This window comes from Cervus elaphus, chromosome 24 (assembly GCF_910594005.1).
Source record: "Cervus elaphus chromosome 24, mCerEla1.1, whole genome shotgun sequence".
NCBI classification, from domain to species: Eukaryota; Metazoa; Chordata; class Mammalia; order Artiodactyla; family Cervidae; genus Cervus; species Cervus elaphus.
The window spans coordinates 50,510,000-50,537,422 of record NC_057838.1 but is presented as its reverse complement, the minus strand read 5'-3'; the positions used below and the strand labels follow the sequence as shown (position 1 = coordinate 50,537,422).

General features: G+C 41.4%; 1 protein-coding gene and 1 non-coding gene across 4 annotated transcripts in view; one reads left to right on the top strand and one right to left on the bottom strand.

The window, feature by feature from the left end:
• PTPRG (protein tyrosine phosphatase receptor type G) overlaps positions 1-27,423 on the top strand; it is a 747,715-nt gene that overhangs the window by 578,336 nt on the left and 141,956 nt on the right. For all 3 annotated transcript variants that reach the window (XM_043885370.1, XM_043885371.1, XM_043885369.1), the window contains exon 7: positions 18,304-18,461. In XM_043885370.1, coding sequence (XP_043741305.1) covers positions 18,304-18,461 — 158 coding nt within the window. The remainder of the gene's footprint in view (positions 1-18,303; positions 18,462-27,423) is intronic.
• LOC122683379 lies at positions 23,866-23,988 on the bottom strand. Its single transcript, XR_006337725.1, has one exon. It is a non-coding gene; the product is annotated as a small nucleolar RNA SNORA26 (small nucleolar RNA).

Sequence of the window (27,423 nt, the reverse complement as noted above, 5' to 3'; positions counted from 1 at the left end):
ATCTCCTAAAGTGTTAAGCTTCATGGGAGCAGAGCCCATGTGTATTTAACATCCTCAGGAATGTTAGCCAAAAGAGTGACTCAAGTAAAGATGCAAATAGGTGAAAAACATCAAAATATAAAATTGGAAAAAGAAGAGGAGGAACTAAAGGCTGCATAGACTTTGCTTTCATTGGGAAGAAAAAGAAGTAGGATAATATCTTGGAAACTTGGATTTTGCCCTCTGTTCCTGGGTGTGGCTGACTCACGTTTTGATAACTCCCATCACTTCTGTCATTCTTTCAAAAGAGAAGAAACATCTGAAATTGCTTTTTTTAAAAAAGTAAAAAAGCTTCTCTTGGAACTAGAAGTGTTTTGAGTTGAAGGTCCTGTGAGGGATTTGAATGCTCTGTTAATGTGATGAGACATAAATAATCGTGCCCTTCACAGAGTGTCTGGCTTGGGAACGATGATAGAGACATGCACAAAGAAGAAATCAATACGGATTTCTATTCCAGTTCACCATTGTCTTTTATTTCCTCAGCTCTTGGAGTCTTAATCTTAGAATGTTAAGTTCTCGTTAAGTGAATTTTTTTTTTTAATAGGAAAAATCTTACCTATTCCTCCAGCTGAAATAGCAATGAGGAATCTGGTTCCATTAGCTAACCACTGGCCTGTGGCCACTAGTGTCCCCCGTGAAGCAGATGCCAAGATTGATTTCAAGGGCAGGCCATGTTTTGGTAGGAAGTGACTGCCTGGAAAGGATAAAGAGGAGACGGAGCGGGAGTGGGTGGGGGAGAGCATTAGAACCCCAACATAGGTCTGACACCTCCAAAGAGAGGGAAGCTAGGAGGACTGGCTGAAAGCATCTCTGAGGAAGTTTCGGCCGGGCCCTCGGAGAACCCCAAAGATAAGGCTGCCTGTAAGAAGAGTCCTCTATGTGCAGGAGTGACCCCACCTTACCTGATGTGGTCACTGACTAGAACATCCTAACACGACCGGTCTCCCTGGAGGCACAGCGGCTGACAAGCCTCCTCACAGCAGCTTGTCTCTAGAAGGAAGATCTTAGGGGTTCTCCCGTGACTGGTCCAGCCGTTCACATTTTCCTTCCAAAGACGTTTTCCTGATCACCTTGCCAAAAAGTTGATGACTTGTGCCTCTCACTTTTCAAATGTGCAGAGCTTCTTACAGGCGCTGTTTGCTCCTTTTGTGCGCACTTATTAAGCACCTACAAGTGCACCATGAAGCCACGCATAGAGAGCACAGTTGAGTTTATAGGCAGTCAGGAGAGACATAAGGTTAAATATGTAATTACAGACTTTACTCAGATTTGGGATTACAGAGCAGGCATCTTAGACAAAATGACCCCTGAGACCTAAAGAGTTCATAAACATTGTCCAGGCAGAGAAGGGAGCCTAAGGTTTCAAGCAGCACCAGCATAGAGGTGGCATGTTTGAGACTCTGAGCTCTGAGACCTGGCTTCTCTCATGCTGGGGAGAGAGACCTGGAAACCTCTTGGCAGCGGAAAGTGTGCTCTCTTAAGGGTTCATTTTTCTATGTAAATTGTGATTTTTACAAACTTGAGAGGCGTGAAGAAATAGAATGAAGAGAGGTGATTTGCCATTGATTCTGGTCCTGTCTATCCCTTGAGCCACAGATTGAAGCACTAAACTGTATCTAATCAGAGAATTTATTTACACTACCACTAGCATCTGCTGGAAAGGAAAGAAATTGTGAATAATATTCACTGCACTGACTCAGTCATTCACAATGCTTTTTGTATGTAAGAACCAGGGCTTGTGAGCAGCCACACCTGATAGAAATAATTGGTTTCAAAGAATTAGTCTTAATTCTAATTTTTTCAAAACCCACTAAAAAAATAAACTTGTATCTGAATTGGTATAAAAGCCGGAATTAGTATAAAAACAAGTATAGTAGTATACCCTTATAAGTACTTTGTACCCAATTGACCAGTGCTAAGAAATAGACACTGTATAATCTTTCAGTAAAAAGGGATGTTTTATTTTTCTTTCAATTTTCAGATTGTCTGCTTTCTATTTTTCATAATATTTACCCAAAGAAAATCCAGCAGACTCGACATACACCTAGTCTAGAATGCTGTCAGGCATCAGAAGACAAACCATTCCCTCCTGTCAATCATCTAAGAAAGATTTGGGTTTTTTGGTTTGTTTTGGAAGGAACTTTGATAGTAGTGATAGTTTGATTGTTGACCTTTGACTGTCTTTTTTTTTTTTAATTTGGTGTTTTTTGACATTCATTTTTATTTACTTATGTATTTGGCTGTGCCGTGTCTTAGTTGAGGCATGCGGGATCTTTAGTTGTGACATGCAAGACCTTAGTTGTGGGATGTGGGATCTAGTTCCCTGACCAGGAACTGAACGTTGCATTGGGAGTGCAGAGTCTTAGCCACTGAACCAGCAGGGAAGTCCTGAGCTTTGACGGTCTATTTCTCTTTTGTCATCCCCTTGCTCTTTGTGATTTCTTCTTCCACTGAATGTGCTACTTTAATGAGCAGGAAGGTATCGACCTCATTCACAGGAAACGTAAGGAAGACAGTTAGAAATTGCCTCAGCCATCAGGCACAACGAGACGGCTCTTCTCTCTGTCTTCCCTTCCCGCACACTTCTGAGAAAGTTATCAGTGAAAGCGCACATACATTATCACCTGAGAATGCCTTTCTACTGGTGTCACACGATGAGGCTCCTACAGGCTTTTCTTGTTAAAACTCAGCACAGCGGAAGTTGAGTCTATGAGAGATCAAAACTTTCTTTGCAGAACGCCTCCCCTAACTGACTAGTTTATTCACTGGGCTCACTTAGAGGGTATTTTTTACTCGTCTTCTCTCCTGCTCTGGGATACTCATCATCCACTCACCGGGTCTATGGACGAAGTCCAAGAATAGCTAGACTCAACCTAGGCACCTCGCAGAAAGGGAAGTGAGGACATAAATTCTGCAAATCTATGTGACTGCCAGCCAAGGGTTTTCATTCAGTGGTGAGATCTGGTGTGTTCTCCATATTTGTTCTGTTCTCCACATCCTACCTGCGAGGATTGAGGCGTCCATGATCGACACTAACCTGGAAGAGACTCCAGTCCTGAAACAATCTGAATTCCTTCTAAAGTGGTGGGTAGGCTGTCTTGTCAGCTGCCACTGCCACAGATAGACTGTTTAAAAAAATCTATCCCTGAGCACAGCACTGTTGACACTCTAGGACAGGTACTGTGGGGACTGCAGATGGTGCAGCCTTTCTAAAGGCTGTTGTAGCCTTCCCCTCTGAGCCAGCAATTCCGCATGTAGGTATGTACCCAAGAGAAATGGCCACAGAAGCATTTGTACACAGGAGCTTTGTTTATAATGGCCCCCAAGTGGAAACAGCCCAGATGTCCTCTAAGAGGAGCCTAGATATACAAGGTTTGGTCTATTCATAATGAGGGAATAGTCTACAGCAATGTAAAATGATGAACTTGATTCACACAAAAATGAAAGAGCATGTGCTGCATGGTTCTATTTATGTAGAGTTCAAACGTAGACAAAACTAATCTTGGTAATAAGAGGCAGAATAGTGGGGTAAAGGCATACATACATTAAATGAGAAAGGACCCAAAGAAATCTCCTGGGCAATAACAGTATTCTAGATCTGGGAAATGATTAGATGTCATAAGTATAATATAAACATTTACCATACTGTCCCCTTAGATTCGTGCATTTGACCATTTGCAAACTAAAGAATAGCACATGTTAATTTCTCAAAGATATTACATTCACAAAGATCAAAAATAATCTGGCACCATGCTCCAGGTAGTCAAATATTAAAAATCCTGACCATATCAAGTGTTGGCAAGGATATGAATGCCAGGAATTCTCAGGTCTCCTGGAAATGGTTTGGCAGTGTCTAGTCGAATTGATTCAATAGTTGCACTGCTGTATATGCCCCCTAGAAAATCTCAGATAAAAGCACACCATGAGCTGTGTATGAGAATGCGGCATTCATTGTTTTTCCTGACTGCCAAAACCCAGAAGTGCCTCTGATGCCTGTTGTTAGCAAGCTGGATAAATACAATGAAGTGTGGTCACACAACAAAACAATTCACCCCAGTGAAAAACGCATGGAGTCTTGCGTCTCTCGCCAGCATGGGCACATCTGAAAACCGTAAAGTGATGCAGGAGCCTGAAGAATGCACAGGATGTTCTCCAAATGTCAAAAAAAAAAAAAAAAGGTAGGGGTGGGGAACCAGAAACCAACACAACATTCACAACATTGTAAAGCAATTTTCTACCAATTAAAAAAATAAAACTTTTTTAAAAAAGAAAGGGAAGGCCTATTCTGTTGTTTAGGACTGCACGTGTAGGTGGTAAAAGTATAAGAAAAGCAAATAGTGATTATCTAAAAGCAAAGGGTGGTGGTTACTTTTTGGGGTGGGGAAGGAGAATGGTGAGGACCTGACCCTGGGAGGGGTGGCAGGTCTCTTCATGTTCAGAGTGGTGGTCAGTCCAGGGTTCACTTTAGGATTATTGGTCAGCAGGACGTTTATGTCTGTGCTCCTGTCTGCATGTGTGTTAAATTTCACCATCAGAGAAGACAGTGATGAGCATTAGAAAGTCAGAGATGCAGACAGTGCTTTCTTCTGGGATATATCAAGTACCAAGTGGCCTCACAGCAAGCAAACAGCGTTTTTGTTTTTACAAGCTTTTTATCATAAATACCCCTGACACGTAGTTTGTTCTCTCTACAAATTGATTGCAAGACCCAGGAAAGAACTGTGGCTATCGCGGGGTTGTATCATTGAGTGATGACTTTGGAAGCCATAGTTCCTTGTGGAATTCAGAAAAAAGAAATCAGAAACCAAGGGGATGGGGTGGCAGGTGACAGGTTTGAAAGCAGAGACTTCTCACCGCTAATGTGCTGGTACATGCTGGCTCTGCACCAGGTCAGGGTGTGATTTGCCCTGCAGCCATCACTAAATCCTCTGGAAGCCTTCTGAGATTCAACTCTCACGTTCCCCATTACCTAGAAAGGCAAGGAAAGCAGGCAGTACCTGGGTGACTTGAACCAAGGTCTTCGTGACTTCAGACTGCCTCTTGTTACTCCCAGGCCAGCTCCTGCTCTGTTCTTGGCCAGCGTTACCATTTGCATCTTTTAGTTGATTGAAGCCCATCATATAGACTTGTTGAAGGGGCAAGTGAAGAGATACTTGAGGACCATATTTTCATCATCACTCCAGCACCATTTTGATTATCCTTGAAGCAAAGAGCTTAGCCTGAACTTTCTGTCCAAGACTTAATGGCTGAATCTCCTGAAAATATCTTGCATGGACTTTGGAAGAAGACATCCTAGCACAAGGAGCATTGGTAGCAAAGTATACTAGTTGGAAATGGCTGTCTGTATTATTATAATCCAGCAGCAAGGAGATGGAGGAGAGATGAATTGATGTGATTTGAGGGGTTCTTGCCTGTTTTGTGTAAGTGAACTTTAAACCCCTTTGATCATAGTGTCCATCCATCAAATGCTTAATAAGTGCTAGTTTGGGTGTTGAGGGCGAAATGATCAACTAGATATCCTCTGCCTTGGGAAAAATTTTAATCTCGTGAGGATTTTTTTTTTTTTTTTTTGGTTCTTGCCATTCTTGTTGTTGAAGGTCAAAGAGATTATTATTTGACTGCAGAGTCATCTCATGTGTTTGCATGACTATAGTTGGCACTTTGAAGTTGGTTCTCTTTGTCCCTGAGGTTTCACCTGGGGGCATGGTGATTATGAAAGTATCTGCCTCATATTAATGATAAATGCTTTAAGACAGGGAAAGTACTGAGAAGGGTGCCTGGCATGTGTCCACTGTCCTTGAAATCAGAGGTCAGGAAATACAATCTGTGGGCCAGATTTGGCCCACTGCCTTGTTTTTGTAAGTAAAGTTTTATTGGAACACAGCCACACCCATTCATTTACTTACTGTCTATGACTCAGGCTTCCCTGGTGGCTCAGACAATAAAAGAGTCTACCTGCAATGCAGGAGACCCAGGTTCAATCCCTGGGTCTGGAAGATCCCCTGGAGAAGGGAGTAGAAACTCACTCCAGTATCCTTGCCTGGAGAATCCCATAGACAGAGGAGCCTGGTGAGCTACATACAGTTCATGAGGTCACAAAGAGTCTGACACAACTGAGAACTAACACTTTCATGACTGCTTTTACACTATAATGGCAGAGTTTTATAACAGAGAGACTCTTTGGCCTGCAAAGCGTTAAATATTTACTTACTCGCTGGTTCTTTACAGAAGAACATTGTCAACCCTGCCTTGTCTAAATGGTAGCTATTCTAGGTCTACTAATAGTGTTGCTTCATGCAGTAGTATGTGCATTACTTACCATTTGATACACTCTATAGAGATGGGCTTCAGTTTAGATTTTGCCCAAATTGCTACATCATCCAAATATATTTCAGTGGAAGTAAAGAGGGTTCTGTTTTAATGTTAACCTTCAAGAAAGAAATCATTCAAATTTTCTCCCTCTTGAACGGAAAAACCAGTACTCTATTATTTACAGGCCACTGATAGTTTTGAACATCTTAACACGCGACAAAATTTCCCCTTTGAAGTTTATGTTTCCAGCATCTAATTACATGGAACTTTCCTGAAGTGTGCTATAAATACGCAGCACCCTGCTCTGGACTAATTGGCTTATGTCTGTTGTGGATCCGGGAAGGGCAGATGCTTATCTGAACCCCCTTTGATCTCAAAATCTTCTAGAAACAGGCCCACTTAAGCCATTTCCACAGTTTCCTGGATTTAGGTTTGTCAGAACCACCACCATAGATGTGGGCTACTTCCATGTCTTGTCTTAGCCAAAGCCAGGAAATGGGATGCTGTGGGCTTTGATCACTAGTAACGCTGTTAACAATCATTGAGACAGAAAAGGCCTTCAGAAGTGATTCCTTTTAGGTTAGATTGGAATTTGGAGGCTCCTTCTCATTTAACCAGGCTTGCTTCTCAATATGTCGTCACAAGAACAGGATTGTGGGAGCCCAGGGAAATGCCCTTTTCCTGGTTGTTTCACTGGGGTGTGGAGAGCAGAGACAGTTTTAAAATGTCTCCATTGTGTCCCGCAGAAGCACTTGGTAAAGTGCCTGGAGCTCCCTGGGGTGACTTTGCCACCCTAGTCTGTGCACGTCACTTTGGTATAGTAGAAGCAGGGTCATGTCATGGCCAAGGGCAGACGCTCTGGGTTTGAGTTTCAGTTCTGCTTTTGACTAGTTGTACAACCTGCACAAATCACTTCATCTCTTTGTGTTTAAATTTTCTTAACCGTGTAAAGTGGTAATAGTAACACCACTTACTGGTTTGTCTCACGGAGCCAATGACTTACTGTACATACTTGATCCTGGTACACGGTCAGCACCCAGCGTCAGCGGGTATCACTGCCCTCCCCTGCCCCAAGCGACAAGTTACTGTTGTTACTTGGGTTTTTTTTTAAATTAATTAATTTATTTTTAATTTGTCTGCACTGGGTCCTAGCTGCAGCACTTGGGATCTTTGATCTTCATTGCAGCATGCAGGATATTGAACTCTTAGTTGCGGCATGTGGGACCTAGTACCCTGACCAGGGATGGAACCTGGGCCCTGTGCATTGGGAGTCTGGAGTCTTAGGCGCTGGGCCAGCAGGGAAGTCCCTGTTGTTACTTGTTGATGTGAGTATGGTAGAGGCCATGAGGTGATAGGAAATGATTGTGGATCTCTGAGTTCTGCCCCATCACCACCTGGCTATTGAAATAGAATGTGTGTTGCTTGACTTAGTTGGGTCTTGCAAAAATAAAATTAAGTGATGGAGAATATGGTCACAAAGTTGATTTGGGATAGCCGGTCCCTTTGAGGTCAGGGCATAGGGGAGTGGACCAGGGGCCAGAAAGAGGCTGAAAGAAATGGGAACCTTTTATCTGTTAACCTCTTGCTGTGTGCTGAGCTCTGCCTTGATGTTTTAAACATAGAGTGTCATTTAATCTCGACAGTAACCCAGGGAGATATGAATTCTGAATCCATGGTACAGATGGGTAAACTGAGCCTCATAGAGCTGTCTCATTTGTCCCAGCTCATGGCAGTGGAACAGTGATTTGAACCCATTTGTATTAGACTCAGATTCATTCTGCTGGACCAATTTTCATTTCCATCCTCGACTGTCTTCCTAATTATTGTCAAAATCACTTAACTCTGGGTTTCTGCCTAGGTTTCTCCTCTGTGAATTAGGTCATTGACTGAGTGTCTAAAAGAACATACACACCATGTCAGTTATGGCCACCAGATCCATGTCAGGGAGAGAGGCAGCCAGTGAAACTGTTAACTGGTAACATTGGGTCTTTGTTACTATATAACTATATGATCTCAATGTCATGTTCATTTTAATTGTTGCTGGGACTCTGAGCTCTTTGTGTAGTTTCCCTTTGGAAATGTTAATGTCAGCATGTGCTTCACTCAAACACCAATCCTTAAATCCAAATATCACATTTGGCCATCTGAAGCTGCCAATAAACTCAAGGAGGTTAGATGTCTTTGAACCTGGGTAAAGTGGCTGTTAACCTTGGAGGGCCACCCTAGGTCCTTGAATTCAGGAGTCTGATTATCAGGTGAACACCCTCCTGTGCAAGCCGCGCTTGCTCAGACCCTGCAGTGAGATGCCATCATGGGAGCATCTCAGATTTTCTCAGGCCATGCCTGTGGTGAAGGCCGAGGGGCGTGTGTTAAAGTCTCCGCCCGCTGACAGAGACTGTTTCAGAGGCTCCACAAGCCTGTGTCAACATGTAGTCTGCTCCATTTATGCTTGAACAGGATCGCTTGTCCCCATCCCTTCTAAACACTCTGCCCTTCACACAGGAGCAAGTGTCAGCAAACTTCCTCAGTGAAAGGACTGATGGCAAAATTGTTTAGGCTCTGCCGGCCATCCATTGTGTGCTGCAACAACTCGGCTGCCCAGTTTTGGCCTGAGAGCAGCCAGAGACAATGGCATGGCTGTGTTCCAGTAAAACTTTATTTACAAAAGCAGGTACTAGACAGGATTCGGCTTCGGGGCACAGTTTCCCCTGCTTCTGAATTGGAGCTCCTTAGTGACTTGGTTTGATCAATGTTTTCAACCATGGGTAATGGACCTTTTCTCTCAGGTACAGTCCTGGGCCCTGGGGATACGATAAGAAATCACAGTCTTGGTGTAATAGAGGTTCCAGTTTGCTTTAAAAAAAAAAAAAAAAAGCTACTGTTAACCAATTACACAGATTGTATAGCTATGACCATTGTTTAATTAGCAACTTGTTGCCTTTATTAATGACTTTTGAGGTTATGATTCATCTTACGATTGATGGGGACACGAATATGAAGAAATCTAGGATTTATTGGTTGTTTAAAATACACCAGCGGCTGTGTTTGGTCCTTCATTCTCTTTTCACCGTGATTGGGCATCTGCTCTGTTCTGGGCAGTGTTTTAGTTGCTGGATGTACAGGGTACCCAAAAAAGATGAGGTATTTTTCTCTTGTGGAACTATCCCACTCTTGAGAAGAGACCAACAGTAAATAAACACAGGAAGGAAAAGATAACGGAAAGGTGAGGAGGAAGGTGATGGTCAACAAGGGAGAGGGTGGAGAGATGTTGGGCTGCAGAGTTAGGTCCTAGAGGGCCTCATGGCGTGGTGTGAAGCTTGGATTTTACTGTAAATGAAATGAGAAGCCACTGGAGGATTCTGAGCTAGGCAGTGCCAGGAGTAGATTTGTGTCTACGAGGTTAAATGAGTTCTTCAGTCTTCAGAGAGGTTTCTTCACCTGATCATGTTTGTATCTGCTGCAGGCAAAGTGCCCAGAGACATGGAATCAGGTAGTAGAAAGGGATACCCAGACTCCCTCACACTTCCCTGTGTGATCTTGGGTCACTCACCTTCTCTCTCTGGACCTCATTTTCTTTATTTGTACATGAAATAGAACCAGCATCCTTTGAAACTCTGGAGAACCCCGCAGTTCTCTGTGGTTCTTGGTGACCCCTCAGGGATCCCCTTGTTGTAACCTCAACGTAGTACTTGTTCCTTAAAATCACGACATGAAGCCTTGCTGAAGCTACACCTTGAAAATGGTCCAGCTTCACTTGGTTGCCCCATCTTTGCCATTTTATCCTAATTTTTTTTTTTCCATCCTCCTTATAGATGAGAGATGACATGTCTGATAGTCACCATCCAGTCAGATGGAGCAAGCTTCATTTCTTAGATCATGAAATGAGTTCCTTGAGTCCCTCTGCCACCATCATAATTATAATGTAATGCTCTCTAACCTCCGTGGGGGCTTCTGGGTGCCAAGCTCCTGAAATCCTGGCGTTCTGGCCCTCAGGCCCTTTCTCCCCATTATGAGTTCCCATTTCTTGTTCCTGTTCGGCAGGCCCTTCTGTCACCAGCTTGTCTGACCCATCACCGCTCCCAGATCACACAGTCCACACGTGCCTAGTCCAGGCTTTACCCAGAGCTGCTGACTTCAGTTGAGTGTTTTGGCCTCTTCACAATTTTTAGCCAAATTCCAGATTATCCTTAACCAGCAGCTGGTTTTTTTTTTTTTTTACCCCCTCCTTGAGTTGTCGGATTCGGGCTCTTGAACTTTTCTTCCAGTCTTCCTTTTCCTCTGCTTCACTTCACCACACACCATGCAGAACCCCTTTGCAGTGGCCTTTCTCTCTGCCCAGAATGTCCTCCCCAGGTAGCCACATGGTTCGTTTCCATCTTCAGGTTTTTCAATCAGAGGCTTCCATCTCAAGGGGTCTGTGCTTAAAACCCCATTTTCAGAACAATAGTCAGAGAGAGTCACCTGATTGAGAAATGTGTCATTCAAATATAAGTAAGTTGTTGGCAGCTGAATTTGGTCTCAAAGCCAGCCATGAATAGAGCAGTGGGAAAAAAAAATGTTTTAGGCTGTGTGGAGAGGCAGTGCAAAGGCCCTGGGGTGGTGTGATCATGGAGTAACCAGAGGTCCATGTGGCTCAGCCTAAGGGTCAGAAAGTAGCAGAGGATGAGGCTGCAGAAGGCAGAGGAGCCCACTGACACAGCCCTCTTAAAAACTGACTTCTCAGCTGTGATTAGCATTATTAAATATGCAGAATCTCAGTCCCCATTCCCAAGCCTACTGGCTCAGAATCTACAGGCTTCTACAATATAATAGGCGTCCCAGGTGATTTGCATGCACATTGATTTTGAGCAGCAGTCCTCTCACATTTAGCATCACCCAATCCCCAGTTTTTGTCCAATGTCATTCTCTCTGTGCCTTTCCTTGTATGAAGCAGAAGACCAGTCCTACCCCAGTGATTTTGAGCTTTTAGGGAAAAATAAATCGCTTTTCCTTATAAAAAGTTTTGGGAAACACTGAAGAAACCAGTCCTTAGGCTAAATATCGAAGTTTGGGCTTTATCTTCTTAGTTTATTCATATACGTCCCTCAAATAGGTTGAGTTCTTGTTTTGAGGGTTTTCCTCCCTTTGACACCATCACATTCTGTCCGTACTCTTTTTTACAATGCGACGCTCTGTTCATTGCGGTGTGTGCGTATGTTTTCAGTATAATTCCGTAGGTCTTGATTAGTGCATAGGTCTGCTCCCTGTGTTGATTGTTCATCATATTTTATAAAGGCTTTCTTTTTTCCTATATAACCAAAGCATTGAAAATATTAGGTTATTAACACACTGAAAAACGCAATCAATCAGATGATTATCGTCTAATGTTTTAATGATCACATTTTTAATCCAATTATGCATGTTTGAATCTTTCAAATTTTCTTTAATTAAAGATTGCCTACTGGCACTGCTATCAGAAATAAGAAATTGAACAGAATTGAGCCAGATATAATTTAATGTTGAAAGGAAACTGCAAGGATAACTGGGCCTCTCTGCATTTAATGGTTGACCATGACTTTAAAGCCCTCATACAAAATTTTCTAATTGATAAGAAAAATTTAATCATCTCCGGATATACTCCGTTTGCATTCAAATAAGGTATTTCTTTTTCTAAATAAACCTCCCCTAACTGATTATTCATATTGTCGTTCAAAATGCTTAAAAATGAAAGACAGAGTTGGGTGAAATGTAGACTACTTAATACAGTGTGTATTTAATAAAAAAGTCATACATTATTCATTTTTGCAATTTGAATAACTTTGAATTTAGCATCCCTGTTCCTCATCTTTTTCTTTGATGAACAATTAATTATTAAAATATAATATTGTCTGCATACAGCACTGGGATCCTTGAAAGTGGAATATGAGATTCATTCCTTTTCAATTCTTTTATCTAGTAATGCACAGTACCTGCTTATTATGGTATAATGGAATGAATGGTGGGATAAGCAGAGTGTTTCAAATATTTTTCTCAACTAGTTAAGTGTCTGGGACAGCAATGTTTCAAATTCAAATTACTAATTAGGATAAAAGTTGGAGGCAGAGTGTCCTGATCTGGATGGCTTTAGAGTCACACTGCCCTTTTATAATAGGATTCATTTTAACAAGTACTTATCTGTGCTTATTCTGTGCTTTCCTAAGCTCTTAACTAATGCTGATTCATGTAATACTCTCCTGATAAGATAAGCCTTCAGATGAGTCACTATTATAATCCCATTTTACAGATGAGGAAACAGTTGCAGAAAGATTAAAGTAACTTGTCTTAGGTCAGGCCTTTAGGTAGACTCATTAGGTTTCAATTCCAGAGGCCTGGCTCTAGCAGTTCCTCCATTTACAAGATGTACATTTATAAAGATTTTCTTAGGGAGTGTAAATTTTTAGATGAAAAGTGCGTTCTTTATTTCCAATGGCTATACTCAGGAACTCTCGGTCTTGGGTCCAGCCAGTTAAGTGCCTTGTGGCTTTGGAGGGCTTTGTGGGCAGTGCTAGAAATACTGGGTACCATTTCTAAAGTTATTTCTAACAATTAAGCATTATGAGTGCCCCATCTTGCCCATCTTGCGCTCCTATGGGACTGAGCAAAAAACGGAATTTTCAGAAATAGCAGTAATAATTAATGTTTGAGTTGAACTTAGAAAACTCAAGGGAAAAAGAAAACAACTTGGGAGTTAATTCTGTAATGTATGTTCATAGAAGAAACTCTCATTAATGATGAAGGCCCCTGAACATGTAGCGTGGCCCACCCCCACTTCTTGCTGTGGCTCTAGGATGGCTTTCTAGCATTACCTCCGCTCCACCCTCCAATACTTCGCTTAAAATCGGGAGTGCGCACAATGCGACCCAATGACCAAACCGGTGTCACTGTTTTTGTATGGCTCCTGAGCTAAGAATAGGTTCTCATATGTGAACCTTAATTAAGCAAAATCTTATTCCTGCCTTCTCCCCCGTCCTAAAGAATTCCATTCTTCCCCTAAGCAGATGTATATTTTTTTAACCGTCCTCAGTTGTTACTAGCATTTTGAACATCGTTAATAAAGTCGTGGAAATGTGTTTGTTATATAGCTACCTATGTACCATCTTTGGTTTTGCCTCTTGGCCTGCAAAACCTAAAATATTACTGTCTGGCACCGTCTCGGAAACATTTGCTAGTCCCTGGCTTAAAACACAAACTAATCTCGGCTGCAAGCCACTGTGTTAATAAGAACGTCATGTTTGTTAGTCTGATTAATTGTCACTCCTGAGGGGTAAATAGCCTCAGTTTTCCCATTTTACAGATAGGGGAAGTAGCTCAGAGAGGTTAAGAAGTTTTCCTAAGGCCACACAGCTATTGAATATCAGTTGATTCTGAAGCTCATGCTAGAGCTTTGGCAAAGAAAACTGTCACTTACAGTGCTCAGACCAATGGAGACTATATCAGACATGCTGTGCCTTTAAGGCACTAGTAATTCTGTTTAAAAAAAAAAAAAGGAAAACACATGCAGAAACATTCAAGGAAGTACATGGCAAAGTATAGGCTTAGTAGTTTAGAGGAATAATAATAGTAGTAAGAATTAGAGTGAGAATCCTATCTGTCATTTATGAGATGTTTACTCTGTTTCCAGCTCTTTCTGAACTCCATTCTCATACTGATTTATTTAATCTTCACAACAGCCTGGGAAGGTTTAGTAACTAAGATCACACAGTTCACAGATGGAAGAGTTGGGATCTGAACCCAGTAGAATGAGAATCTGCTCGTTTCACCAGTTTCTGTAGGAATGGAGAAGTGAAGATGCCGATGAAGTTTTCAGCGTTCCGTGACATTTCCTGCTCACTGACTTAACTGTTTCTGATTCTCAGTGGTATCCTTGAAGAAAGAATCCAGTCCCAACCTCTGTATTCTCCTTAAGTTTTTGACCTTGGGTTCATTATTCCCCTTTGGTTTCCTATTTGCCCAGCTGTAAAATGAAAGAATTGGACTAAACGGGTGGTCTTCCAAGTGTCCCTGGGGTTTCCAGCTCAGCTTCAGCCTTGGAGGCTGCACTCTGGCTGTTTGACTTGCCTGGCTCCTGTGTAAGATGGGGTTTGAAGAAAGGGTTCTTGGGTTCCCGAAGCCAGTGACCCAGGGGGCTCTAACAGTAGCGACAGTGGTGGTAACAGTAAGTACGGAAGCCCCTCCCTTTTTTGTCCATCACTAGGTCTACCTGCCCCACCAATCATCTTACTGCACCTTTTTTTTTTTTTTTTTTAATTAATTTTTAGGTGCTTTGCAATGTTGTTAGTTTTTGTTCTACAGCAAAGTGAATCGGCTATGTGTATGCCTACCTCCCCTCTTTTTTGGATTTCCCTCCTGTTTAGGTCACTGCAGAGCACTGAGTTCCCTGAGCCGTAGGGTAGGTTCTCTTCTAACCAGTTAGATTGGAACCTGTGTCTAAAGCCCTTCGGTTGATTTAGGACAGAGAAACACTGCTGTATTTGTAGCAGTGGTCCTGCCTACAGTTCCCATTAGTCCTTGCCGAATTCAAGAGCCCGTATAGGAATGTATATGAGAGTCCAGATTCCCTTGAAACTGTGAAATTCACCTTTTGAAATTCACCCACCTCTGATTGGCGGGGCCGGTTTTTCTGGCTTATCTGTCTGTATTCTTTAAAGCCGCAGCCTCTTCCCAGAGGTGGGTGCCTTCGATGGGGGCTCTGCTGCCCCGGGCTTACAGGGATTGTCCTGTCACTACCTGTCTGCATACGGCGTGCTTAGCTGCAACCCTAATATTAGGTCAGGCCCCTCGGGGAAAACTCGGAAGATTTTCCTGTCCTTCAGTCTAGAGCCCTTGATCCTCAGGCAGGTTGGTGTGCTGCGGTGTGATGCCAGGTTTGTGTACGACCTTTAGAGAAATGAAGGTGGCAGTTTTTGATGCCAGACCCTGCACCCCCTGTGTTGCCTGAGGCTTTGTGTTGACTATTTGCACAGCCCAGGAAGTCCAGAAGCAGCAAGCAGAGGCCAAAAGGGTTCTTCTTCCCAGCCAAGCCAGTCCCGGCCAAGCACGCTAACAGAGATTTCCCCTATCATTAGGTGGCTGGTAACCAGGTTAAATTAAAGCCTAGATTTGCCAGCGGGTAGAGGGGTGACTCTGTTATTTCTGGCCTTCTATCCCGCAGAAATTGCTTTTGTCGTTTTGATTACAGCACCCTATGATGCATTTATTAGCTAACATTTAATTTTCCCCTTTAAAAAATGAACTGAAAACCTTTGCAGAATCTGCCAAAGTTTCTGAGCCTCATGAATAACTGCTCGCGCTTTACTCTTCACTGGTGACCCAGGGCTTATTGATTTAACCCCTCCGTGCCTTAAATTCTACATCTGGAAAATTGGAATATTCAAAGTACATACTCTAAAGGTTTATAAAGGGAAAGGGTGTGGTGATGGCCTCAGGCTAATGAAAGCCTGGATTCCAAACTCCGCTACATGGTTGTACATGACAGGACTGTGCATTGGAGATGGTAATAGTAATCCCATGATGTCATGCTTCATAGGACTTTCTGAAATATTAAATAAATCAGTCTTTGCAAAACTCTTAGAACAGGGCCTGGCACATACAGTAAGTGCTGCTTAAATGTCTGCGGTGTGCTGTGGTAAGTCACTTCAATCGTGTCCAACTCTGTGCAGCTCCATGGACCTACAAGGCTCCTTTGTCCATGTGATTCTCCAGGCAAGAATACTGAAGTGGGTTGCCCTGCTCTCCTCCAGAGAATCTTCCCAATCCAGGAATCGAACCCTCCATCTCTTACGTCTCCTGTGTTGAAAAGCAGGTTCTTTACCACTAGCGCTACCTGGGAAACCAGTTTAAATGTCTGCAACATGTATATACTCAGAAGAGTGCTTGGTATGTTGTAAAAGTGAAATAAATACTAGGTTTTGTTTAACAAATCTCTCTACCAAAAGGAAATTTTCATTATTCTAATATAGTTGATTTCTGTTGGTTTTTTGCCTTGACCCTCATTTACATAGACCTCTTGAGTCTAAGGATAACACATTTGCCCAAATACTTATATTGGTTGTTCTAAAGGAAAAGGAGGGAGGAGGTGTGAGGCTGCAAAGAATACTCCTGTAAGTCACAGGTTGTGTCCGTGCAGTTACCTGAAGCCTTGAAGTCCCCAAGAAGTGTCCAGGGGCACTTGTGGAGGAGGCCATCAGGGAGCTAAGGCAAACTGTTGGCAGGTCTGGGCTTCCCAGGTGGCTCAGTGGTAAAGATCCGCCTGCCAGTGCAGGAGACACGGGAGACGAGGGTTCAATCCCTGGGGTGGGAAGGTCACCTGGAGAAGAAGTGGCAACCCACTCCAGTATTCTTGCCTGGAAGATCCCATGGACAAAGGATCCTGGTGGGCCACGGTTCATAGGATCACAGAAGAGTCGGATATGACTTAGTGACTAAACAACAGTAACCTTATTATAGCCCTAAAAGGATTGAGGGAAGAATTCCAGACTGGACATTTGAATAGCCAGGTAGAGGTCACAACCCTCTCTGACTTATGAGAGAAGCTAGGTGATCTACCATGTCTAATGGGGAGAGTTATAATATAGTCCCCTAATCTCTTGTGCTGTTCCTTCCTGCCTCAGGGCCTTTGCACATGCTGTTCATGCAGCTTAAAATGCTCTTCTTTTCCTGTTCAGTATTCACCTAGTTAACTTTAGCTTCTTTAGCTGAGTCAGAATTGTGCAAGCTCTGGTGTCAAGGTGCCTGGGCTCATAGCCCAGCTCTGCTACATAGGAACTGAGCTCTTCTCTCCCTGTTTTCCTCACAGAGTTATTGTGCAATATCAGTCTTGGGTCTCAGCTTAAATGGCATTTCCACTACCTAAGAGAAGAACCCTCCACTTTTATAAAAAGAAGAAGCCTATTTTCTGGGCCATCATTTTATAACTTCAGGGCCCATGCCTTGGTTTGGTTTCACTTTGATTTGAGTAAGCCTTGGATGAAGCCATAATGAAACCATTACCAACTTTGGAAAATATAGTTTACTGTTGCCTTAGTTTCCTTTTCCTACTTCATCACATGGGTGTCCCAGAGTTTGTTCATCTGATTGTTAGTTCATAAGTATTAGATGGAAAAGGGGTCTATGATGCAACAAGGGTGGGTATAGCTGAATCACTTTGCTATACACCTAAAACTAACACAACATTGTAAGTCAACTATATTTCAATAAATAATGTTTAAACATTAGAGCCAATATGAAAAATGGACTTAGCACAACTCTGCTATATTTAAAATGGGTAACCAACAAGGACCTACTGTATAGCACAGGGAACTCTGCTCAATGTTACGTGGCAACCTGGATGGGAGGGGCATTTGGGGGAGAAAGGATACATGTGTATGTATGGCTGAGCCCCTTTGCTATTCACCTGAAACTGTCATAACGCTATTAATCAGCTGCACCCCCAATATAAAATAAAAAGTTAAATAGAAAGCCTTAGTTAAAAAAATATAAAATATCTCATTAATCATTTTAACTGTGATTAAATATTGAAATAATATTTAAAATACAGTGGATCAATTAAAATTTATGAAAGCTGAAAAAAATTGGAAAGGAATGAGGTAAACAAAACCACGTCTGTTTCTTTCCTGCAGGACTCAATGACTCAACTGTGCTAATGTTTTGTCTGTTTCCTGGGGAAAGAGAGAGGGGTTGCAGTGTTGCCCACTGCTGTTCACCATGGAACCTGTTTTTCATGAAATGCAGCGCCGTGCGAAGTCTCGGAACACACCCTGGGAGACGCTGCTGTGTTTTCCGCGGCTCCCACCACCAAATGCTTGTGCTTCTCGGGATGTAAACACGCTCACGTCTTGTGACGGGGCACCCGCGTGCCGAGGGTTTTGACTGTGTGTCTGCCGCCTAGAAGGACTTAACCACTGTGCTTTTCTTTTCCCTTTTCTCCCTTAACAGAGAAAGAGACCTTTCTGGATCCTTTCATCCTCCGGGACCTCCTGCCTGCATCCCTTGGCAGCTATTACCGGTACACAGGTTCTCTGACGACCCCACCGTGTAGCGAAATTGTGGAGTGGATAGTGTTCCGGAGGCCCGTCCCCATCTCTTACCATCAGGTAGCTATTTAGCCCCCAGAGGGCTTCCATACTTAACTTGTTTTATGTTGACTTAACCCAATGACATTGCTAGAATATAACCAGGATAACAATTTTGTTTTTTGGTATTCTTTGCTTCTCACTGGTTCTTTACATTCTTTCCAAGAAACATATTTTTGCACCCAAGAGTTGTAAAATTTAAGACATGCTTGCTCAGCCACAAATGAACTTAGTTGAAGAGAATTGCAGGCATGAAATCTGATACCTTGTAAGTATTCAGTCTTGAGCAGATAAAAGCCACCCTCTGTGAAGATGAGACCTTATGCCAGCAACTGTTGAGCTCTTTATATGCGTGAACTCATTTAGTCTTCATGAGCAGTCTTATGAGGTACGTGCTGTTCGTACCTTCATTTTATGGAAGAGACACAACAGAAGTGATCTGATCTGCCAAGGTCACACAGCCAGCTGCGAGGCCAGGATGTCTGACCCCCAAGCTCATGCGCTGAGCTACTAAACCTCCCCAAAGTTCAGAAAAGAGAAGTTGGTATACATGAAGAAATGAAAGAAAATAAAATGCCACCGATGGAGCTCTTTCTGTGTGATAGGCATTTTACATGCAATCAACTTAGTTGCAAAACAGTATTGAGAGTTAGGTATATTGCACACAGGTTGTACAAATAAGGAAAACATCATGATGTGGAGAGGTTGGGTAACATGCCCAAGGATTCATAGTCAGTGAAGGTTGAAGCCAGAAAACCAAGCCTGAGTTTGTCTAATTGCAAACCTGTGTTGCCAACCCCTACATTGAACTGTGTCTCTCTGAGTGTGGCCTGGCAGATGTCAATAGGAAGGTGGGCTTAGGCTGAGCTCTTTACTGTGGGTAGGAATTTGGTGAAATGGGGATGAGATTGGGGGGAAATATCAGATAAAGAGGATCCACCAGGGGGTGAGAGGACTTGCTATCACCTCACCCCATGAGGATTAATAGATGGAAGGGGGAAATATGATTTTTGATGAAAAATGCAATGTGTATTGCAGTAAAAGAAGAGTAGATTTCTCCTCCATAATTTCATAAAATAGAACCAAGAACGATTGGTCGGATTTGTATGACGGTGGATTTGAGCTGTTGACCCAGGACTGTTTGAAAAATGGAACATTCTTATCAGAGACATCCATACAAAATGCATCCTTAAAGTTGGTCAGCTAAGAATACAGCTAATCCGTGGCTGATTCATGTCAATGTATGACAAAAACCACTACAATATTATAAAGTAATTAGCCTCCAACTAATAAAAATAAATGGAAAAAAATAAAAAATTTTAAAAAAACATTAAAAAAAAAAGAATAAAGCTAATGTAGAGGAAGGGGGAAGTTTTGAAATTACATGATAAATTAATATAATGGAAGAAGACACAGGCAACAAGATTAAGAACCTGGCTGACGTGGGAAATAGTCCAAAGATTTTCATAACAAGGGCAGAGAATACAGTAAACGGAGTGGGAGAAATAGGATTGGATTGTGCCCTGGTCAGGGCTGTTTGGGGTGTCAGAAACAGAAACTCACTTAAAATAGCTTCAGAAGAGGGAGTATTTGAACGAAACCAGAGGTAGGGACATCCTGAGATGAAGACATCATGACCAGGACTGTTACGAGCAAGTGAGGCACAAGTTTTACTCTCTGTCTTTTAGGGGCCAGCTCTTACATCTTAAGAGTTTCTGCCACAGCTTTGTGATTCTGTCCTTTTGCAAAACTCTGGTACCATCTCTCTCTCTCTCTGTTTGAGTGTGGTCTTCTTCGGAGGGGATTGAAGCCTAATAAGGTTTGTTGTTCTTTTGCTAAGTTGTGCCCAACTCTTTGCAACCCCATGAACAACAACACACCAGGCTTCCCTGTCCTTCACAATCTTCCAGAGTTTGCTTAACCTCATGTCCATTGAGTCGGTGATGCCATCCAACCATTTCATCCTGTCGCCCCCTCCTCCTCTTACCCTCAGTCTTTGTCAGCATCAGGGTCTTTTCCAATGAGTTGACTGTTCACATCAACTGCCGAAGTATTGGAGCTTCAGCGTCAGCATCAGCCCTTTCAATGAACATTCAGAGTTGATTTCCTTTAGGATTGACTGGTTTGATTTCCTGCTGTCCAAGCAACTCTGAGGAGTCTTCTGCAGCACCACCCAGCTGCCAGCTGTTAGTGGTCTGGATCTTGTATCAAGTATTCAGGAAGATAGATCTGAGTAGAAGTTAGCCAACAACAAGTTGGATGGCCTTGGTCTTGTGTCCATTTCTTAATAAATCAGCAGAGGGGCTGGTTGTGTCCGGAGACATCAGTGTTTGTTGCCATTCTGGGCGGGGAGGGAGGTGGGAATGGAACAGATTATCTAGAAGGACCTATGTGAAGGAGAGAGAGCCCACTAGAAAAAGTAGGTGCTGTGGGACCAGAGGAAACAGATTAATTTGGCCTTACTACAGTTGGCAGACATTTTACTTTCAGAGTTTTCTTTTTTTCCTTTTAATTCCATTGTGATGAAAAAAGAAGGACTAGCAATTTGGTTGCTGAACAGGATCTGCTGGCTTTAAGGAGATAATGAAATGTAAAACAAATTTTCTTCCTCATGGTGAGGCCAGCATTGTTTTATTAAAATGTAAGAAAACTGCAGTCCAAATATTTATATCCTCAAGGTTCGGGGCGGGGGACAGAGCTTTGAAATGGGACCCTTTTTGTCTATCAAGATAAATGCTTTTGTCTTCAAAGATACAAAGGCTTGGGATAATGAGGTTAGAAAATTCAAGTTTGGCTTTTTTTGTTTTGTTTTCTTTGGAGGGTACCGTGTGAGGGGGAGACAGAGAGAGGTAATTGTTTGGCTGAGGTGAAATAGACCTTTAACACATACTGGGTTTTATTGCAGTTTGGTGAAGCTTAAACAAAAGACAGAGTTTTAGGCTTGGATGTCTTGTCAAGTATTTGTCAATGAGAAGCATTTTGACATTTGGGAACTGGGTATCTTAAAACGTGCTTTGTTAACATCTTTTTATGCTTCTACTCTGCTACTCATACTCTCAAAGAGAAATAATGGAAGAGTTTTTTTTTTTCCTGCGATTTTCAGTATATGGCCTCTCTGTAGATACTATTGTTTCAAGAGAATAGTGAAGAAATAAATTAGTCATACTGGCTCCCCCGTTTCTTGCCTCCAAGCCGTCTTTAGATAATGCTTCACTTGCATCAAGCACAGCTTCATATATCCTTTCCTGTTTCCCAAGGGAGGAAGCACCTCATTTTCTTGTGGCCACCCTGGTTCCTCGCTGGTGAGCTGAGTGGAGGTCACTGCTGTGTCAGTCCTCAGACAGGAAAGTGTTAGCCATCCAAGTATGACCGTTTCAGCCCTTCCCACCTTGAGCCTGCCAACATTCTTTCTGAAGTTAGCACAGAATGTTCATTTCAGACAGGCAAATGGCCAATTCAGAGAAGACAAGTAGGCAGAACTCCATGTCTGCTTCTGTCAGGAAAAAAATAGCCTTCCTAGTCATTCATCCTTCCTTTTCTCCAAAGACTCTTCTCTTGTACAGGGTGGGGACCTGCCAGCCATGAAAAGCAGAGCAGGTTCACCCTAAAATAGAGTGCTGAGCGCTTACTGTTGACTTGTATGATGTGGATTTCCATGATGTGGATGTCTTCCTGAGTAAATATGAGCCTCTTTTGTGGGTTTCCTTGGGCATTCAAGCCAGCCCTGCAGCCAGTGAGCTCTGACACTGGCTTCTGTGATTTGAATGTGGTGTAGGTAACAGAAGCACGTTGGTTGGCTTGGTTGGTCAGCAGTCAGCATGGCTTGTGTGGCTCCCCTCAAGGTCAACTGTAAATATCAGGCAAAAACCCAACCGTGATTTGTCACCCAAACAAAACAGCGGCACCCTCAGTCCTGGCCTAGGAGGCCAGAGGGACAGGGACCAGCACATTAAGATGGGTCCCTGCCTTATATTCATGATCAGTCAGGGAACGTGATAATTTTTAGTCTACTATCTAGGATGTGTTTCATTCTGTAACAGTGGCTGTCAGATGGTGATACTTTGGCCATTGGAGACTACCCCAACCTTCACTTTCCAAGACTGTTGGCTTCTATAGTTTGAAATATGACACTGCATATAATCTCCCCTAGCATCAGTTTTGTTGAAGTGCTTCTTGGAGGTTCTATCAAAAAGACTGTTTTATTTGCATGACTTCTAAAAAATGGAAGATAGTTGATTTCTTATTGGAGTTCATAGTTGATTTACAATATTGTGCTAGTTTCAGATGCACAGTAAAGTGCTTCAGGTATATATATATTTGTCAGATTATTTTCCATTATAGATTATTACAAGAGGTCCAGTATTGTTCTCTGTGTTACATAGTAAGTCCTGTTACTTGCCTGTTTTATGTACAGTAGTTTGTTAATCCCATACTCAAATTTATCCTTCTCCTACCCCACTTTCCTCTTTGGTAACCCTAAGTTTGTCTTCTATGTCTATAAGTCTACTTCTGCTTTGTATATATATTCATTTGTATTATTTTTTATATTCCACATATAAGTCATATCATATAATGTTTGTCATTTTCTCTGTGACTTACTTCATTTAGTATGATATTCTCTAGGTCCATCTATGTTGTTGCAAATGGCAGTATTTCATTCTTTTATATGACTGAGTAATATTCCATTGTGCGTTTGTGAAGGGGGGCACATCTTAAACTGGTCCTCTATTAATGGGCATTTGGGTTGCTTCCATGACTTGGCTATTGTAAATAATGTTACTATGAACATTGGGATGCATGTGTCTTTTCAAATTAGTTTTTGTCTTTTCCAGATATATGCCCAAGAGTGGGACTGCTAGATCACATAGTAGCTCTATTTTTAGTATTTTAAGGAACCTCCATGCTATTTTCCATAGCAGTTGTACCAATTCACACTCCCACCAATAGTATAAAAAGGTTCCCTTTTCTCACATTTTGATAATAGCTATTCTTACCAGTGTGAGGTGATACTCATTGTAGTTTAAATTTGTGTGTCTATAACAAGTAACAATATTGAGCATCTTTCATGTCTTCACTGGAGAAATGTCTGTGTCTTCTACTCATGTTTTGATTGGGTCGTTTGCTTTTTTTGATGTTGAGTTGTATATTTTGGAAATTAACCCTTTGTCAGGCACATTGTCTCCAAATATTTTCTCCCATATCATAGGTTGTGTTTTTGCTTCATTGATGGTTTCCTTTGCTATGCAAAAGCTTTTAAGTTTGATTAGGTTCCATTTGTTTATTTTTGCTTTTGCCTTGGGAAAGCGACCTAAGAAAACATTGCTACAATTTTTTTTTTTTTATTGAAGGTCAAGTTTAAATTTAATGACTTTGGTATTAACTACACACATACTAGTAAGTGCTAAGACTTAAAATCTTCCGGTTCAGTTGTGACTCCAGACAGGATCCAGAGAAGAGTTCTAAAAATCTCTTCTCTGGGTTTTATGGAGACTTTCTTTACCCTCCTGTGTTAGCCTCTAATGGCACTGCATCAGCCTTAAAAGGGCACTGGAAAGGGTGAAACATTGCTACAGTTAATGTCTGAAAATGTTTTGCCTATTTTCTCTTCCAGGAATTTTATGGTGTTATATCTTATATTTAAGCCTTTAAGCCATTTGCACTTTTATGTGAGGGTGTGTCCTAACGTCATTGATTTACATGCAGGTGTCCAGCTTTCCCAACACTAGTTGCTGAAGAGATGTTCTTTTCCCCTGTATATATTTCTGCTTCCTTTGTTGTAGATTAATTGACCATTGGCATATGGGTTTATTTCTGGGCTCGCTCATCTGTTCTGTTGATCCATACATCTGTTTGTATGCCAATAACATGCTGTTTTGATTATTGTAGTTTTGTAATATTGTCTTACGTCTGGGAGGGTAATGCTTCCAGCTTTGATTTCTGCCCCACACTCCTCCAGGATGATTTTAGCAATACAGGGTCTTGTGTAGTTTCATATAAAGTTTAGGAATATTTGTTCTAGTTCTGTGGAAAATGTCATGGGTTATTTGATAGGGATCATGTTAAATCTATAGATTGCTCTGGGTAATCTGGCCATTTAAACATTACTTCTTACCAGTCCACAAGCGTGGGATATCTTTCCATTTCTTTGGGTCATCTTCAGTTTCCCTTATCTGTGTCTTACAGTTCTCAGCAGATAGGTCTTTCACCTAATGATTAGGTTTATTCCTAGATATTTTGTTTTCTGATGCAATTTTAAAATGGGTTTTTGCTTGTTTGTTTTTTACTTTCTGGCATTTCATTGTTAGTGTAAACAAATACAACAGATTTCTGAATATTAATCTTGTATCCTTGTACTTTGCTGAATTCATGTATTTGTTTTAATAGTGTTTATGTGGGGTCTTTAAGTGACATGACTTTTTTTTATTTCAACCAATATTGTCCCTGTCACAAAGAGTAGAGCAACTCTTCTGAATTAAGACCATGTTCCATATGGAGCCAAACTGTTCCGTTTTTGGCTATAGTCTTCATCCAAGTTAATCAATTAATCTACTAACTCTGTGCCTAAACTTCCGTCTGTAAAATGGAAATAATAATAATACCTACTTTATGGAGTCATTATAGAGATTCATTGATGGAGTGCATGTAGGATATGCTCAAGACTAGTGGGCCCCACAGGAAGTACTCAGAGATATTAGGTGGGTTTCTTTGTTGCCTTTTTTTTTTAATTGCTGAAGCCACTCAGCACTGTCCAGTATCAACAAACAAGCCACCTATATCACTTTAAATTTTCTGATAGCCACACTAAAATATTTAAAGATAAGCAGGTGAAATTAATTTTAATAATGTGTTTTGTTTAACCTCATGTATCCAAAATACCATTATTTCAATGTGTAGGACTAGCCACATTTCCAGTGGAATGGCCATGTGTGACTGCTGATGGTTGGGCCTCTCATATTTATCTATCCCAAGGCCATAACAACTGATGAATCATGTAATTCAAAAAGTTTCTGTTCCAACACTACACAACGTGCAGTGATTTGAATAAAGACTTTCTTTTAATAGTGAGTGAAGATGCTATTATTAGCTCATAACAGGTAGGTTTCATGGTTGATTATGGTTTAAATCCTCTTCTTTCTGTAGAAGGCCTTTCTATAATCACCTTCACCCAAAACTGTCCGTAGCTGCGGAGAGAGAGCACATCCGCAGACATGGAGCATTCTCAGATTTTATTTTTATAGCCATGGTTCAATAAGTAAAACTGTGAATGCTCCAGGCTACTGGGAATTTCATATTCCCTCGTTATTATCTTGTTTACTCATGCGGCAACCAAACCATACATACCTCTTTTTTTTTTTTTTTTTTAATTCCCATACCTCTTAAATGTATGACAAAACTCACGTCCCCATGACCTTAGGTGTGACATTATAGATCCTAATGTTTACCCTGGAGTTTATTATTATTCTTATAATGGACTCTGGCTTTGTTTAATTGCCCTTCTATATCCAGCCTATAAAGTATTGTGCACATCAGCCTTTCAGCGGTTGGTAATTACATTACTTTTGATTTTCTCTCATTTGCCCCCTTCAACCATGATAGTCCTCTCTCACATCTTATGGACCAGATCTTACAAACAGTATGAATAGTTTTCAAATTTCCTTTGACTCAAACTGACAGATTAAAAACTAATTATTCTCTGTAATATTTTTACAATAAAAACTTAAGTTGAATTGATTTATATACACTTCCAGCCAGCACATTTGCAATTCAAGGTTAAAATTGTTCTTGAAACAGCACCAGTTAAAATGCAATTACAACTCCCCAAGCAGGGATAAAAGAAGGAAATGTTTTACATGTTCACTTCAAAAGTTAAAAAGTCAATTTAATATTATAGAAATGAAAACTTTCATTTATTTTCCCTAAATGATAAAGAGTTCGTTAATTATATTCAAGGTAAATCCAAGTGTGTTTATTACGTGCTTCTGGAAAAGAATAAGGGAAAGAAAGGTACAGGCTTTGTGAGGTGAATTCTGTTTTCTGTTTGCACCTCCTATCTTGTTCATAGTTCCTGATTCTTCCTGTGTTGGGTTGTAGGCTGTTTCTTTCCAGAGTGCAGAAAAATATGAATAGATGTATATTGCCCGCAGTGAAAGGGCAGTAGTGGATGCCCAGCCTGGTAGGGTCTTTGGAGGGCAGCTAAAAGGAACGGTTTAGGGACTTCTGTACTAACATCAAATTCCATTTGTCCACTACAGTGTTGCTCTTTCAGTGAATAATACTGAAGACCTGTTGTGCGTGTGGCATAAAGTGACTGAAAGTGTGTAAAAATAGAGCCGCATAGACCCGGGCTCCTAATCCTCACTTCACCCCTCAGTTTCTGTGTGATTCTGAGCAAGTGACTTAATGTCTCTAAGCCCAAGTTCCTACCCAGTCAAAACAATATAATACAAAACAGTAAAAAACGATGATAATGCCACCAACAGTACTGGATTTATATGAGGATTAAGTAGGAGAAAGCAGATAACATTCTTAGCACAAAAATTGTGCCTAATCAATGCTCAGGAAATGTTAGTTTCTAGTGTTAGTGATATCCTAATAATATTATGAATAATGTCACTGTAATGTTGTTATTTTGAGCCAAGACTAAGTTAGGAACCAAAGCAATGTTTATGAAGTGCTTGACAAAGGTACCTGGCACATGAGTTTGATAAGATGCAAATATTCATGATACATATACATAGACACATTGCATATATACAGTGTATATATAATGACATTATACATGTAACTACATATGTATTGTTTACTATATATATGTATATAGTGTACATTGTTAATATATATGAATATATATACTATAAGAAAGAAAAGGAAAAAGAAGCTGCAGAGAACTTCTCTGGTTGTTGCAAGCTTAGCACACAATCATAGTTACTACGTTCTTCACAAAATAATAATAGTAATGACAGGTGGCACAGCAGTAAAGAAT